Source organism: Haliaeetus leucocephalus, unplaced genomic scaffold (genome assembly GCF_000737465.1).
Source record: "Haliaeetus leucocephalus isolate CR32 unplaced genomic scaffold, Haliaeetus_leucocephalus-4.0 Scaffold495, whole genome shotgun sequence".
Taxonomy (NCBI): Eukaryota; Metazoa; Chordata; class Aves; order Accipitriformes; family Accipitridae; genus Haliaeetus; species Haliaeetus leucocephalus.
The window spans coordinates 6,960,967-6,977,672 of NW_010972931.1; the positions used below are offsets into that span (position 1 = coordinate 6,960,967).

At 43.4% G+C, this 16,706-nt stretch overlaps 1 protein-coding gene across 1 annotated transcript in view; it reads right to left on the reverse strand.

Moving 5' to 3' along the window:
- NPAS2 (neuronal PAS domain protein 2) overlaps positions 1–16,706 on the reverse strand; it is a 53,477-nt gene that overhangs the window by 3,754 nt on the left and 33,017 nt on the right. Inside the window, exons 10-17 of the mRNA XM_010575809.1 lie at positions 15,816–15,963; positions 15,121–15,202; positions 14,284–14,425; positions 13,438–13,544; positions 13,183–13,275; positions 7,345–7,491; positions 1,180–1,374; positions 55–87 (exon numbers count right to left, since the gene is read on the reverse strand). Coding sequence (XP_010574111.1) covers positions 55–87; positions 1,180–1,374; positions 7,345–7,491; positions 13,183–13,275; positions 13,438–13,544; positions 14,284–14,425; positions 15,121–15,202; positions 15,816–15,963 — 947 coding nt within the window. The remainder of the gene's footprint in view (positions 1–54; positions 88–1,179; positions 1,375–7,344; positions 7,492–13,182; positions 13,276–13,437; positions 13,545–14,283; positions 14,426–15,120; positions 15,203–15,815; positions 15,964–16,706) is intronic.

The window sequence follows — 16,706 nt, forward strand, 5'->3', positions numbered from 1 at the left end:
GGGGGCTGCGGCGAAGGGCGGGGGCGCGCCGCGGGGGGGGCGGCCGCCGCCCGCTGCCAGCTCCGCGCTCCTCGCAGCCTTGGGGCCCTGCAAAGAGAAGACGGGGCGGACAGCGACACTGGGGCACGGCTCGGAGCGGGGGGGGGCGACGGCTTTCCTCCAGCCTGCCGCGGCTTTCGCACCCGCTGCCGCCCCCCGGTTTGCTCTACCGGCCTGCAAAAGCCTGGGGACCGGAGCGGTGTGAAAGCAACACCCCCCCGGTCGTGCCGTCAAGCAGTTGAGGAGACAACCCCGTGAAGACACGAGCAAAGTTAGGTGTGATGAGCGCTGCCCTAAAGCCCAACGATGGGAATTAACCTTATGAAAGGAAAAAAATGGTGGGTTTTTTCTATTTATAATACGGATACGCTTTTTATTTTAATAAAGTCATTATAATACAGGTAGGGAGGAGGGTAAAAGCTACAGCTGAGGGGTCTGGAGATAATGACGCAGCTATGTTTGCCGCACACTCAGGTAGCAGAAATAGGAGCTAAGTTTTCTGTGAAGGGAGGTACAACAGGTGGGTGGAAGCGCAAACGCTGGAAATGCCGAGAAACCAGCGATAAGAAAAAAATCCCGTGCCAAACCTACTAGCTTTCACAGATCCCGGTTACTACTAACCAAGGCTGAACTTCATTTCCCTGTGCAGGAATCTGTTACGCTCACAGCCTGGGGGTCTTGCACAGATCGCAATGTATTCCCACTGTGTGCCACCACAGCGGACAGGCTCCGCTGCGTTGGTGGCATCCAACTGGATTCAGGGAGCAAGCAGGGGTAAAGCTTGTTTTGAGATGTCCCACTGCCAACACTACTATTGCTAGTTTCCAGTGTGGTCAGTCAGGTTTCTTTCAGGATCAGCTGAAGAACGGTAAGTCATCCACACCTTTTGCATGACTCCCCCTGCTCAGTTTTCAAGCTGAAACAGCTGCTCAAGTAACCCTCCTGGCTGAGGTCTTAAAAAAGGGATTTAAAGTAAATGCTGTAGAGAGACCCTTTATATAGGCTGCCCTTATATAGGAGAATAGGGAAAGAAAGGCAAAGGCGCACTTACAGGGCTGACATGATTTTTACTTGCTTGCTTAATAACAGCTCGGTGTCTTCTTTCCATATAAATGCTTCTCTATTCAAAGAAATGATTACCTGGCTCGATATCACGCTTGCTTCTCTCAGTGCTTGCTGGTTCGCTGTTTGCGAAGATGCAATTTGCCCTTGAAGTTGAGGACTGGGGACAAGCTGCTGCTGGGAAATGGCCCCTGACCTCTGCTGTAGCTGTTGTGGCTCCGGCTGCTGAGTATTGCTAAAGCTCAGGGACACTGTTGGCTGTTGTAGGAACATCTGGAAAAGAAGGCGGGAGAGTTTATGTCCAGAGAGTTATATCCAGCTGTCTTGGATAATGAAGGTGACAGTTAGATCCAAATATATTCTAAAATAAAGTTATCATGTTTCTGGATTCACTATGCATTTACTTTAGTTGGAAATCACCTCTCTTTCCTACATTAACAGTTCCGCTGTCTCTAGTTTCTTGATTTCTTGTTCTGCAGGTGCGCTCATTACTTGCGAAATGTGTCCTGAAGGTAGAAGTCCTCTCTCCGTGGGGCAGGCACAGCCCTTGTAAGAGCGGTTCCCTGTACATTCACTGCGTTCTGGGGCACCCTGACCAGAGAGAAGAGAGTGACTCTGTGTCTTTTCAGTCCTTTCATTTCTTCTTTCAACAAAACCAGCCTGCCTTTCAGACAGGGCTGCTTTTGAATTTGTCTCTGGAAATTCAACACCTTACATACAGTTGGATTGTTGAACATTTTTAATGAGGCCACAGTCAGGCCAGAGCTCTCCGTGTTGAATAGCTGTGTCCTTATCATTGAGAAGATGTGTAAACAGACAGTCACTGTCGTTTATCTGATTTCCCATCAGGTAACCGACACCCGGTGTTCTTCCTAACTGTGCCATGCATTTGACTTGTGCAAAAGAGCTAGCAGCTCCTCTGTTAGTGTTTCTGTAAATGATACACTCTCCATTCTTGCATTGCAACATGAGGCTTTCTTCTTTAAAAGTTGTAGGGCTTGGGAATTTTTGCTTTTCTAGGGGCCATTTCTTCTATTACAGCTATACAGAGGAAAAAGGCATATTTTAAAACTATGAATTATTAATGCTACAAGCTATCTTTGCAATATTTCGAACCTCGCCTCTTGCCACCAAGGACTGTATGGAAGTACACATCCCACGTAGTTGAAGGCATTTTTGGATCTGATTCTGATTCCACGCCACTGCTACACGTGTGGAACTCCATTAATTTAAGCAGAGCTACTTAGGGCTTAAATGAAATCAGACTCACAATTATTCTCTTCTTCATTATTCATCCATCAGTCTCACGCCTAGCCGTACGTCTGAGGTACGCCCAGTAATTAGTACACCTTTCTGCAGCTTATTGCTATATTAACAATTCCCTAAACTATCATGTCCCCTCTAATTTTTCTTGGAAAAAACCCATACCTTTCTCCAAAGGACCAGCACAATGCATTGCTTTTCTTTGCATAAGTGTGGGTTGATCCATCATGTTTGTACTTATTTATCTAGCTTTTAAAACACAGGTTTTATTTAAATATGATAAATTTTTAATGAATTTCTGCATGCCAAGATTTTACTCAGAAAAAAGGTACAGACAAAGCTTACATTAATTAGCCGGGAGAGGGGGGCAATTAAGGAAAATGTTAAGGGACCTAAAGCAACGGCTTGTTTCAGGTGCTGTAGGCTAACCACATCTCGAAGATGTCTGACAGAAATAAATGGGTCAAGTAATAGAGTTGGGGCTGCTCGCAGCAGGTCTGAAACTAGCTCCAAGTGTTTTCTTTTAAAAACACTGCTCACTGAATTTGGAGCCATTACGTATCAGAAAGACAGATGGTCTCACAACTTCTGCCAAGCAAATAGGTCTTATTATGAATAAATCAAACACAGAAATTATGAAAATTCATTTTCTTGTTTATTTTCTGTATATAGAAACTAAGCTTTGGATATGTTTAGCAAATGAACTCACTTGATTTGCTCTAGCAATTAAACTGGTCGCCATTCATATAAAAATTTGATGTAAAACATTTGATGTAAAATTCAGGACAGGTAAAGCAAGTAGTGCGTTTCAAAAATGTGATGGGGAGTGTGAGCCCAATGGTACTGGCCAGATCACTGCAAATTAAGACCTTTAGGAGGATTATCTTAGGTGTCCTCCCTGTACGTGGCGCACAGTGCTGGAGAAATACTAAGTTCATCCAATGCAAAGTCAACGTCTATCGATGCAAATATCAGGCAGGGTGCAAACTTGCTGCGAACGACTTACTTTGCAGGGACCTGCCTGTATGTATGCTTGACTTCCAGATGAAGGCCAAGGAGCTTATCCTTGAATAAAAGCGGAGAAACCTACTTTGCAATTACCAGAGTGTGCCACTGGGTAGGAACGTGCACAGTTAATGGTTGGCAGCTAACACGCTATAAACTTACAACCAAGTTTATCCCAGTAAACCCATTTTGTTTGCTCATGTGTTGGTACCCTGAGAGGACTCTGAGTGTTTCATACCTAGGGACCCTCTGTTGCATTATAATGGCCAAAGCAGCATTATTACTCTCTGAAGATAGATGTCCTGGAAAGAACAAGCTAGGGGCAGGAAGCAATGGTGCTATTTAACCCGTGTCCCGGCAGAACTGGAAGACTGAAGATGCCTCATCAAAACAAGAGTTAACCTGAGAGAGGATCAAAGCATGGAATTTCTACCTGCTAGTTAAACCTAAAAGCAAGAAGATGCTTCACTTGTACAAAACTTAATGGTGTTTTTTCATAATGTGCCTCTTTTGTGATAGTCCTGCCTGAATTCCCTTGAAACACTGAAATACAACAGCTTTAAATAACAACAGAAACCCCCTAATAAAGAATGAAATCTTTCACAGTCTGAGCAAATCCAAGCAGATAAATTAGCAGCCCCCTAACTGCACTGCTGCTAATGACATGTCTTGTGGCTGATTTTGCGGACTGCAAGGTCAGTGAAGCATCTTACAAATATTTTTTAATTGGCCAGCTTGTTAACATACGTAGCAAAGCAGCGAGGGAGGGGAGGGACCCTCTGACACTGGTGCCCCCTCATTCCGAGATAGATGGTCCCTACAGCTAATGGATGAATCACACTGGCAAGACATCGTGAGGAAAAACGGCTCTTTGACTCTACCTGTCCTTTGGATAATCAGGGGATTATAGCCTTTGGGCTCATCATTACAGACATCAAGACTCTTTATGTAAAATACGGAAAGATGAGAAGCACACCACTGGGAAGCTGAGATTCATTGCCTTCGAAGGGAGCCTGGTTTGCAAATGATGGAGGGCTGTGGATGGTCTCATTTGTAGTTCTTGCGGGCTGGTCAGGCTCAGCCCTTCTGTATTCCTCCCCATCCACAATTCATTAGCTAGACTGTTCAAATCTGGAGCAGACACAGCATCCTTCAGACTTCTGAGGTTACTCTTGCTGCTCCTGTCCTTCATACTTTCGTTTGTCAGGAAAAGCAGTAACAGGGATTTAATGGAGTTTTGAACACTTTTGTTCAGGGCCCACAACCCTCCTGCTAGTTTCGTCTTTCATCGCACAAGGCTCTTGGAAATAGTTTCTAACGCAGACTACTGTGCTCAACATCTGTCTGGTTGGGAAAGCGTTTCTTGGTGGACTGTCGTACTGCGGTTTTGAAGATCTCTGAAGGAAATGGAAATGGGGCTTAATTCTCCACTGAGCTACCTGTACACTTCTGTGTGGAAGGGAGTGAACCAGTGGGGAAGATATGCTAATAAATCAGCTAACGAGGGAAAACCGGAGAACACTTCCCCCTTTCCAGACAGCCTACGGCACTCCCCCATGCTTACAGCTCTTCTACGTGGAATATTAGAGAGACCAGAAATGTGCTTGATAGTAATGCTCACTTGTTTGCTACTATGCTTTGTAGCTCTGATAATAGACAGAGATCAATGTCTGCAGACACCCAGCTCTCTGAATGATGAAATCTGCGTGGCAAAGCACATGGTTGGATTTCTGATTTAACAGTTTACTCCTAGCTGCCTGTGAGTCACAGAAGTGCTGCATGCAAAATTGTGAGGCTTTCTTTTAAGTTGCCCCATGCCAAATAAGACAAAGCTAAGTCCTGGTCCCACTCTAACTTTGCCACAGCACTGTAATTTCTTTGTGGTCTTTTTTTTTTAACCTAGAGAAAGTGGGAGAAGGAAAAGGCCCTGGCCATGGGTCAGTGTGACCCCTCGCATCTCATCGCCTTGTTTGACTGCTCTGAGGAGACTGAAAGGCACTCGAACTACAGAGGATGATCCTCCCTGTCCGGCATTGCCCCATCAGGCAGAGACGCAGCCCCTGCTTTTCCGAGCTCCCCTCCAGTCCTCCTGCCTCTCAGTTTGGCATCTGCAGTAAGCTGGGAAATGGTCAGTACTGACACCAGAGAACTTGTACTGGTTTGAAAATATTTGGTCCAACCTGGTACATCTTTATGGGGGAGAGGATCACACAAATGGTGTAACTCAGAGCTACAAATTGGTATGGGGTGGGCAGTACAGAACTACCCACCATTTACCCACTGGGCCTCCTCTTCTCTCTGCTTGAGCTCCCTATGAGCGTATCTGAGAATCTGTCCCACGGTCTTTGGGTTATTAAATGTGCCCTAGCACATATGGGAGACAGCTATGTAAAAATATCCATTTCCTGCATATAAGAATGTGCTCTGATCTTCTATTTTTGCCTGAATTATGCAAAAAAAGAAAAAAAAGGATGAGTGTATGTGACTATTGAAGACTTCACCAGGAGAGAGTAATAGTTTTCACCCAATTAAAAAGAGAGGAAGTGAGAATATCAAGTTTCTTGATATTCATAACAATAATAGCTTTCAGACATATGATGTGATTCTGAACTGAAGGCCAGTTAATTGCAGAGACACTTTCCCTTCCCATTAATCAAAGTCAGCGCAGAACCAATAGAAGAAATAGACTGAAGTTAAACCTGGTCTACGTATATGCTTATATGGCACCAGGAACAGAGTCCTGGTTTTGGGACCCACCGTTGCTGTGCTGTCTTACAGCAGTGCACATGCAGCAGCTTAGGCGGCAAAGTTCCTATTTTGGCTTCACTGATCCCTTAATTGCCTAAACATACAATCCCAATTTGTTTTAATACGTGAAACTGCATTTCGCAGATGCTGCTGATGGGTGAGGGTCTGTTTCTGTGGGAGATGGGAGCAAAATTCCCACTGACTTCAGCAGGTCCCAGGTTTTCATCCTGTGCTTAAAATGTTCTTTGAGACATTCATTGCTGTGACAGAGCTTGTCTTCTAAAAAAATCCCGTTAGCACAATATTCACAGTGGGTCCCCAATGCAACATTTCTAGCAAGGGTCATTTAACCTGGCATTTATAGTTAAATTATGAGGAACATAGCGGTAATCACCCCACGTTTAGAAAACTTCCATAAAACTGGATGATTTGTCCATCTGTCGTTAAGTGAAGCCTGTGAGGTACTGAACTGCACTTGCCATTATTTCTGAGCTTTGGTGGACATAAGGGGTAGTACAAAGCAGATACTGTACTTAGTGAATTCTAGCTCTGAGTGGGAGGTATCAAAGGCAGAAGAAGAGTAGGCTCAGTCAGCTTCACCCTAAAGGCTTAAACTGGTCCAGTGAAGAATAAATTCAGACACCCCCCAGGTGTGAACAAATGAACATCAGCAAAGGTTTGGGGGGTTTTAACACGACAAAGAAATTAATCTCTTGTGCTCTGTATCCAGGCAGGGGTAGGGTCAGGAAAACAGGGAGCGAATGAAAGAGATGAGCACTGCCTGAAGGAGGGCTGTTGGCTAAGGAAGAGCTGGACAGACAAGATACTGAGCATGAGTGATGCCAACATGAAGCAAGCAGTGACTGGATGGAAGCTAATGAACTGGAGAGACATAATCATTGGCAAGTCTGAACTTGAACACTTCTCTACTACAGCTGCTCAACCTGAGGACTCAGTCGATAAAGTATTAAAATGCTACTGTAAATGACCCAAATTCTTCTCTTCCTCCTAAGGTTGAACTATTTCTCCCTTTTCTGCCAGAGAGCTCTTAAGTCTTTCTTGACATAGGTTACTCAAGAGGCTTTCAGAGGGCAACATCCTCATTCAGATGAGCTGGTTTCCACATGTCCAGATTCCTGGACCCTGGAGCTGATTTTAAGTTGCCGACCCTATCAACGGCTACACAAGAGAGGATGCTTCGCTCTGCCCCTCCCAGCAGTAACGCACCTGTACGCTGGAGTCCTGGACCAGGCAGAGCTGCTCCTGTATCTTCTGGAGCTCCTCCTGCTGCCATCGGATGTTGGCCTGCAGGATCCGGGTCCGCTGCTCTAGCTGGTCCTTGATGGTCTGGAACATGCTGAACTGTGCCGAGAACTGAAAAAACAGAGGGAAAAATAAGTCATTATAATACAAACAGGCCTCAATAGAACATTGTTCTGTAAGAAGTTATTGGTTTCTTGATTATAAAGCACAGCCAAAGGAATAAAAGATGTGTTTGTAATATACTAACATCTAGGCAGAGATAAATCTTGTCTATTTTCAATTTTATGCACATATATTAAATTGCCTCAGTTAGAGTGATCTGCTTACAACTGACCCTGTTCTGTTAGGGAATTATCAGAAGGGCTGTGTTTGAGACTATGCTACTTTAAAATATCAAGAGCATCTTAATTGGATGGCAAATGAGTGCATTATTTTTATTAGCCTGTAGTTTGGAGCCCTTAGCGTAGCATAACTGAATATTCTGGACGTGTTTTACTAACGCTTTCCTTTTTCCACACAGAAACAACAGTGCTGCAATGGCTTTTTCTGCTGATGACTTTCTGTAGCATCACGCGACAGCTGACCACAATAAACATTTTCTAGATTTCTACAGCTGAACAGTAGTCAAGCTACAAGGAATACTCATTAAGTTATTTTTATACATGCTGTAAAATGAATAGCTGAGCTCAGTGGGAAAAAGGCTGTTCTAAATAATAATATAAAATGGAGATCACTAATCAGGGTCAAGAAGAAAGTGCAACCTCCAGTAGCAGCAATACCTGGCACAAAGTGGAATCATTCAAGAAGTGTGGAGGGGACTAACACAGCAATAAATTCCCAGTTTTAGTTGGTGTTCTTGGGTATGATTCAAAGTCCACCAAAGTTAATTATTACTTTAATAGGCTTTGGAATAGTTGCTTTGCATGAGCTCATATTCCAAAAGTAAAAAACAGTCTTTGGAAAAAAAACCACTAAAAAAAAAATCTGCAAGCTTTTCTGTAATCAAGGCATCCAAGGCCTCTCTGAAAACATGTGGTGCTGTGAGTGTCCAGGCAAAAGAAAAAAAAAAATTGCTGTGACTTGAAAATGGTGCCCTGTTCCTGTGGTTGTTCCAGTGGCTCTGTGCTAGTGGGTGAACTGACGCACGCTGCTGCAGCCTCCCTGCTCCATGGAGATACACTCGCTTACACCATTTCTGCCTTTTTAATAGGAAAACAAAAATGGTAACAAAAAGGGAATTAAGGAGAGCTGTGGTGCTAGCAACACTGCACAGTTAAATGAAATTTCTGGCTACTTAGAGAAATCGAAATGTGACTTGTATCAGCTAACTGCTTTGCCTTAAACCAGCTAAGTATGCGAAATAATACCTTCCCATTCCCTCCAGTAAAGCTGAAATCTCCATGTAAACGCCCTTTGGGTGAGAAAACAGGAGAACTTCAGAGGGTTTCTTTCTATTTACCAGGTGGAGGGTGGCTTTCCTGCACAATCTGAGAGGTCACCCACCGCTCAAAGAGTTTGTTCATGTGGCAAGGTGGAGGGGAGTTTCGTGGCCAGCCCTGCTCAGGCGGAAGGAGGGCTGCTAGGGTTGTCTGTGCAGTTGCTGCTGGCAGAGGATCTCAGAACCCACTTTGGCGGCAGAGGTGGCCGCGAGCGCTGGCAGCTTGCACTGCTTGCCCAAGGAGATAATGTGAGCGCTCGGCCTCCAGTGTCCACGGCGCTTTTGCCTTCAAACAGCAGCTCTGTCATCTGCAACCCGCTCCTTCCCCAGAGCAGAAAAATGGTGTCAAAGCTCCCCAAGGGAAGTTTGTGTTACTTCTAATTGGTGTTAAAGGGGAGAAGTCGAGCAGGGTCTCTCTCTTTCTAGTCCATGTATAAACTATTAATCTGGGGAATGGATGAGTGGAAACCTCTGATGTTTGGGAACAAGGACAAGTGACTCACAGGAGCATCCAGTGATGATTGTTGTAGCCCGACTCTGTGTTTCTGAAGAGTCCAGGTACCCTGATTTTAGGAGTGGAATGAGGCTATGGCTTGCTTAGATGAGATGCAGCTAAGCCCTGCTTTAACCTGGGTCTGTACAGGATTCTTTAAAAAGCTGAGTCTTGCAATCTAATTCTCTCTCTGAACTCTCTCAGTGAGAACTACTCCAGTCTTTAAAAGGGTCCTTATCAGAAAAGAATTAAAAACAATTTTAGCCAAAAGTTTCATTTAACTGCTTGGCTTGCTGATGGCAGACTTTTCATTAACGTGTGAACTTCTTGAAGACACTTTTGGAAAGGAACCCGATTTTCTTCAATTAAAAAATGTAAGGAATTTTATAACAGATAATTTTATAATCATTTTGTACTTCAATAGGAAACAAAATCCATTTCCAGGCCTCAGTTTTGAATTTGAATTTCCTTTGCAAAGTTGCATGCAAAAATATATTGCTGTTGATTTTAAATTATTATTCCGTAATTTTTTTCAGCACCTTCTTATATTTAGCATATTCATCTACTATTGTCTTTTTGTTCTCTTTTTCATGTGCTTTTTGTATTAATAAACTTAACAACAATTAGCTGGTATACTAGGGTGAAAGCCATTACAGAAGAAGACAAGGAGCTTTCTCTTTTGCTTTTTTCCCTTTCCCACTCTAACCCCCAAATTTGTTGATAACTCTAGCCATGACCCCTGTGATTACAGAGCTTCTATTGTTTTTGTACAAAGACACTAACAGCAATTGACCTGCACCAGAAAGTATTTATCTCAAGATCATTAACTGCTCTACTAATTAGGGGAGAAATCTGTAACTGTATAATAAATTAAGAGCTTAACTCAAAATGTTCCACAGAAAACACTGCATGGCTTTAACTCTGTCATTGGCATCAGATAAAGTTGCTCTTTATCTCACTTGGGTATTTACAAATGTCTGCAGGATCCTCAGAAAAGTGCATGTTATACACAGAAAAGTGCCAGCTTTCCAGATACAGCGAAACATGGAAGACTAAACCTGTGAGATATCTATAATTGCACCAGTGTAATCAAGGTTTGTTAACTCAGACAAAAAACACCCCCACAGCAGTAATTTTAGTCTGGATTCTTAAAAAAAACCCCAAGTGATGCTTTTGGGGCTGCAGCCAGGGGAGGAGACCTATGGCCTGTGTCTGCCGGGATGGTCCCCCATTTCAGATATGGTGAACAAAAAGATGCACACCTCAAAGACATTCTGTTCCTACAAGTTTCATGACAATAGGTAGCTGGGTAAAGAAAAGAGACCCTATTTATTTTTTAGCTTGGCTTCCCTTGAACCTTTCATTTCTGCCTATCTTCCGACTTTCCATCCTTCTGGCCAAAGCTAGAGACACGCAACAGAGTTGTGAAAGTCTCAAAAATACCAAGTTGCTGCAATTTCCTGCAAGCTTTAACTTAGCAAAGGAGAGAGGGATCCACTCATCCCTTCGTCCTGCAGGAAAGTCTGGGTCTGTGCACCAGCCTTGCAAGGCACAGCCCCTGGAAACCCGGGTTTCATTAGTTTTGCAGCTCACCTAACAACTTGTTTGTTCCTTCTGTCTTCAGAATAACACCTGCGCAATCCCAAATGGATTATTAGTGCTAATTATTATTCAGTCATCAACATCCGCTGTGTTGTAGGGGATTTTAATTTATTACAATGAGGAAGACAAACAAACAAATATTCTAATGGGGAGCACTTGGTTTGAAGTAAACCATTTACATTCAGGCGACATCTAGTACTGTGCTGTCTGTTCATTCAGACAAGCAAGGCAGAAGCTAAAACCACATTTCGTCGGAGACAAAACCATCGCAGCCTTTGCTCGAAATAAAACTAATCAAAGTTCAAGCAGATGGTGCCTGAGGCGGGAGCTAGCTGCTCGCTGCAGATGCGGTCATGGCCGCTTAAAATGTCCTTCCCCCCTGCTGCTGCCCCGTAGCCGAGTGTTAGCCGCAAGGACACCCGTCAGAGTGCCGGGGCCCTGCGTGGCCAGGCTCGGCACGCTGCCTTTCAGCTCCTGCCATCAGTCACCTTCAGCTGAGGGCAAGCGGCAGAAAGGCAGCGGGGAGCAACCTGCACAGCTACTCCTCGTGGGCTGGCAGCAGAGTGCCCAGCCAAGCTGTTTCTAAAAGCGATGAGCTTGTGTTCTGCTGCTAAACTGCTGCGAAACGGTCAACTAGGAAACTGAGGAAACGTTCGTGGGGGGAAGCAGGCGGGCGTACCTGGCTTTCGTCACTCATTCGCTTAGCGCCGCAGGCACCTTGTCTTTGATATAATGGATTATCTTGCTGTAGGCTGATGTGTTTATTATTTTAAGGTAGGAGGTAAGCAGTTGAAGAAAGCATTAATAGTTTATGAAAATCACCCAAGTCTATGGAGGATTGCTCCCTTTACCAGGAGTATCGCTATGGGGTGTGAGCCTCAGCAACCTGAGCTGCAATGTCCTGGTGCTATTTCCCTGCTCCACATCAAGGGAAGCTCCACCTTGAGCTTCGCCAGGAGCATTGCTGTGACTTTGCTGCCAGTCGGGAAGAGGGCTGCCTGTGTAGACAGACTGGAGTCAACCCTCTTCCTTTCACCAAGATTTAGCCAGCCCAAAGAGGCTTAACCAGTGGCCATGCGACTGGACAGCGCTCTGATTTGGCAGAGAAGAAACGGATCTGGCGTGCCAGTAAGAGCGTTTCACTGGGAAGGGGTGAGGCAGCGAGGCTCTCGGTAAACAACTGGAAAGCATCTCTTCACAAAGAGCTTTGATGGAGAAGAAAGGGAGGTAGAAAAAAGTCAAACAAAACATGCATGGGTTTATAATAAATAAACTAAATTATGTTTGGAAGTGCATTAATGAATAACGGGGAGAAATATCTGTAACAGAAAATGAATGCTCAGAGCAGATAATTGATATGCTGTTTCTTCTCTGCATGCTGCTGCGGAGTCGTGAAAAGAATATTAAACACAGAAGATAAATGAGAATTTGTTATTTTAAAGCAGGGATCCTCAGGACTTTCTATGTTTTATATGCTACAGGAAGAAACTCTGGGATGTTGTGAGGGAGTACAGGGTACCAATAGTAGAAGCAGCCTAGGTCCAGGACTACTCTGTCATTTCTAAAATCAGCAGATGATGGGGTGTATCATCACAGCATGACCACAGGAGAGAAACAACATGATGGGAACATGGTACTCAAATTTGTTCCTTCAAAATCCACTGCAAATGAAACACTGAGGTGTCTTTTGGGGCCATCACCCAGTTTTGAGATATGGATTAATAGATTTCACTGGAGGCATTTGTCTCTAGCAGCACCCTCACCGTTACTGGCACACTCACAAAAAGGGTTTTGATGAACTTTTGTGTCCCTTACTGCTGGTTAGTTCTGCATCAGCATAGACAAACAGGTGTTTTTAGGAGGACTGGGTCTTTGTTAGTTTTTAGGCTTGTTTTTAATTCTCATTGTGACCTTGATTTTGATGGGACCTGATTCTGTAGAAGCAAAGTTGAAAACTCTTTTCCAGCTGTTTTTGTCCTCCTGTGAAATACATGTGTGTGTGCACCTGAACCTACATGTACCTGGGCTTCTGCTCTGAATGCCTGTATGCAGTTACGTGTTTAAGCACACAAGTGTACAATTCAGATTACTTTCCCACGATATTTTAAGCATTTGAGAGCTGCTAGATTTGGAGATATTAGCTACTAAGGAGATAACCTAAAAGTCCCAAAAGACCTGGACCCTATTAATTCATTTATTTACTAGACGAAAGGAGAAAACTACAGAAGATAGGCAAGTGACCTATTCCACTTCCAAATCCCCAACTAACCTGTGCCAGAGGTGCAGGCTGATTTTGCAGAGTTGCTTGAGGCAGCAACTGCTGTGGGAGAAGCTCACATGGAGGCTGAGAAGGCAAAGAAACCTAGGTTAAAAAGAAAACAAAACTTTCTAAGTTTGGCCCCTTTAAATTTTAGGTTTCTTCTAATGCCATGGCTTTTGTGTAAGTTGTTTTTATTTGCTAAGCTGCGTATGTGGCACATGCTTTATACCATCTGCCTATTTTGATGACTCTTTGTAAAGTTACCTGAAGAGTAGTAGGTTGACTGAGTCTATGCACAGATAAATCCTGCTGCGCGCTCGGTGTTCTTGGCAAGGGGGTGTTAGACTCGGCAATCAGCTTTGTTGGTGTAGCTGCAAGAAAAGTACTGGTGAGTCCTTACACGCTGGAAATCATCCCCATTTGAAGTGGGAATTACAATGAGACCTAGATAGAAATGATTACGGCCTGGCTAAATTCCAGTGGGAGTCAAGGCTGTTCTTGTTGACTTCAATGGTAGTAAAATTAAACTGATAGGAGGGCTTGGGCAAAGAGAAAAGTAAATGAGACAGATTATGGTTCTGTGCTCCAATGAATGGAGCAAAAGGACCCAAGACCTGTTCCAAAACAGCTGGAACTCCCTTCACATGGCCCAAATAACTATAAATTTAGGTTAGCTCATTGGCTTTTCTTCCAGACCAGGGAGCAGAAGGAGCGTGTAAGGTGTGCCCAAGTCTTGGCTGGAGCATCCTGAATCTTGGCCAGAAGAGGATCACCCACAGGCTGCTATTACTCCTGTAAGCCTAGAGGGGCCCTGTATTGCTTATACTGATGCCCTCAAATCTGAAGAGAGAAGTCCTCATTTTTGTAACAGATTGAAACAGCACGTCTCATGGCTAGTCCCGCTACCCATTTTCCAGTGTATGGGTGGCTGCACTAGAACCTTCCCTCTTGTACGTTACCATTTCAGATTGTGCACTTCATTGTCAGCGACAAATACATATCATCGATACCTCATAAATAAGTGCTAAATTAGCAGCTGTGGTATATAAACACACATTCTGTAACTTGGCTAAATTAAAAATAATGCAGTAACCCAGGAATACCACTCACATGCTGGGTCTGACTTGGGGGTGTGGGAAGATTTGGGTGAGCTCCTGGATGATACTGAGGGTGTCCGACTAGCGCTGAGGATTGAGGCACCAATATCAAGTGCATTAAAGTGCTGTTCAGGATCCAAGCTGGTGCCACTGTCCTAAAACAAACAAACAAAAAGGGAATAGCTATTGCATCTGTCAGGGTGAAAACATTTTGAAATGCACCTAGTAATGGTTGTGCACCCAGTTCTTTGGCTGGCCTAAAATGACTTGAGCAGAACTAATCCCAGGTAGGCCAGCAGAAGACCTGGGCACAAGTGTCAATGTCCCTTCCAAATAGCATCTAACTAAAGCATTTTACAAAGAGCTATCACTGAGTTGGAAATAAATAGCGAACTACTGCCGTAGTTATTTTGTGCCTTCAGATGTTTTTCTGAATCTTTCTTTTGCGTTCAGTTGGATGTGAGAGCAACTACAACATCTGTGAGACACTCAGCTGTGCACTGAGGAGGAGCTTTTCTTTCATCCCTCAGCAGATCACCAAGATGTAGCCAAGAAGGCTGATTGCCAGAACATGTCCGAATGAATCTTTAAACTGTAGTACCTTGCCAAGGAAAGGTGGGGATATCTCACATTGCCCCTGTCCATGTTCCACTTGATTTGTGGCTGTTACTGATCTCCAGGTTTATCCTTTCATGAGCTTATCCAATTTACTTTAAAATTATTCAAGTGAGCAGTGAATTCTGAAGTTGAGGGAATCCACCCAGAAAGACAATGCCAGAGTCTTCAGTGACATTAACATAGGAACAAGCTGTGATTACACATATTAATGAAGAAACTTTTCTCTTTGTACCTTTAGTGCTGAGGACACAACCTCTGAGGACACTTCTTCCAAGCCCATCTCCTGTCTCCTCTCCACCCGAACATCTGCATAACTGAATGTAAAATGTAATTGTATGTATCGACATGGTATTGTTATATTTCATAAAATGTGCTTTAAGCAAATAGAGGAGCAAATTATTGTAACATTTTACAGGTTAAATGCACAGCTGAAAAATCGCTTAAGTCAGATGCTACTGAATCACATTTGAGAGACTTTTAATTTTCAGGTTTTGCTCTGTTCCTGTCTTCTTGAAGTCAAGAGGTATATTAAAGAAGTATATATAAAGGTCAAGTTCACAGCCTACAACCACTGTATAACTTCACTGGAAAGCTTCCACACATCTCTTTGAAAAACAATGTAAGAATTGGAGCTTAACTAAGTATTAGAATAGTTAAGGGATCTGTCTGTTCCCTACTTCTGCACAAAGTGGAAAAATGCAACAGTTAATCTGTCCCTAAACTCCCGATTGACAAATCAAGCTTAGGATAAAGTAAGGTTTACTCTGATCATTTTTCTATAATGAACATATATCCTTCAGAGACTTCAGTCTTTTTTTTTGTTACATAAAAGACATCATTTTTCTGAGAGACAATTTTGGCAATCATGAGGATGCCCTTATCTTACTGTCTTTTATGTCCCCGCTGGTTGATAGGATTTTTCCATACCTTACCACCATGTGTGTGCACACAATGAACTCTGGCTTGGAGTTCCACTGGTGGTAGGTGATATAGTAATGGGTCTGGAGCCAGATCCACTGCTGTCCTTTGGTCAGAAACCGATAGCAGCACGACTTCCCCTTGCCAAACTGCATCACTGTCAGCAGAAAATACACACAGCTTGTAGCACAATTTGTGATGTGAAAATGACATGAAATGTGAAAAGTGTGACAAAAGTACTATGGCCCCATTGATTCCCAAGGAAGACAGGAGTCTGAGAACCTTTCGAGTGAGTGGTCCTCTCAGTCTTACCATAGAGCAAATATCATAAAGATCAGCAGGTACCTTTTCCTGACACTTCAAATGGTACATTCCTTCACAGCACAATTAACCTTAACTTTGGACACTAATGCATTAATGTCTGCTACAACTTAAACATAGATCTTATACTGGTTTATGTGCTGATCACATACTGCTTAATTAGGCATCTGGGATTAATTTCTAAGAGTGATCATCTTAAGTGCTATAGCAGAAAAGTACAGGATAAAAATGCTTGAAAAGATGAGTATTGTGTGCAGATGGATTCAGAATGAAGGGAGTATAGGAGATAAGATTGTGCAAAGACAAAAATCATTTGAAACTGAAAGAAAATTCCCAGACTGAAAAGAATTCAAAGTGCAGTAAATGGGTATATTAAAGGTTTAAAAGATTCACTGGCAAAATTGATCTCTGCTTTTCCCCCCAGTGATTTCAAGGGGTTCCAAAACATGCACATATTTAGCCTTTCTATATTTTAATGTAACATATAAAAACTAATGTTGATGGGGTATTTTTGAGCCACCCAAAGGTGGTAAGCTGAGATGTTCCAGCCAGTTCTGTAAGCAAATATTTGAAAAGCAT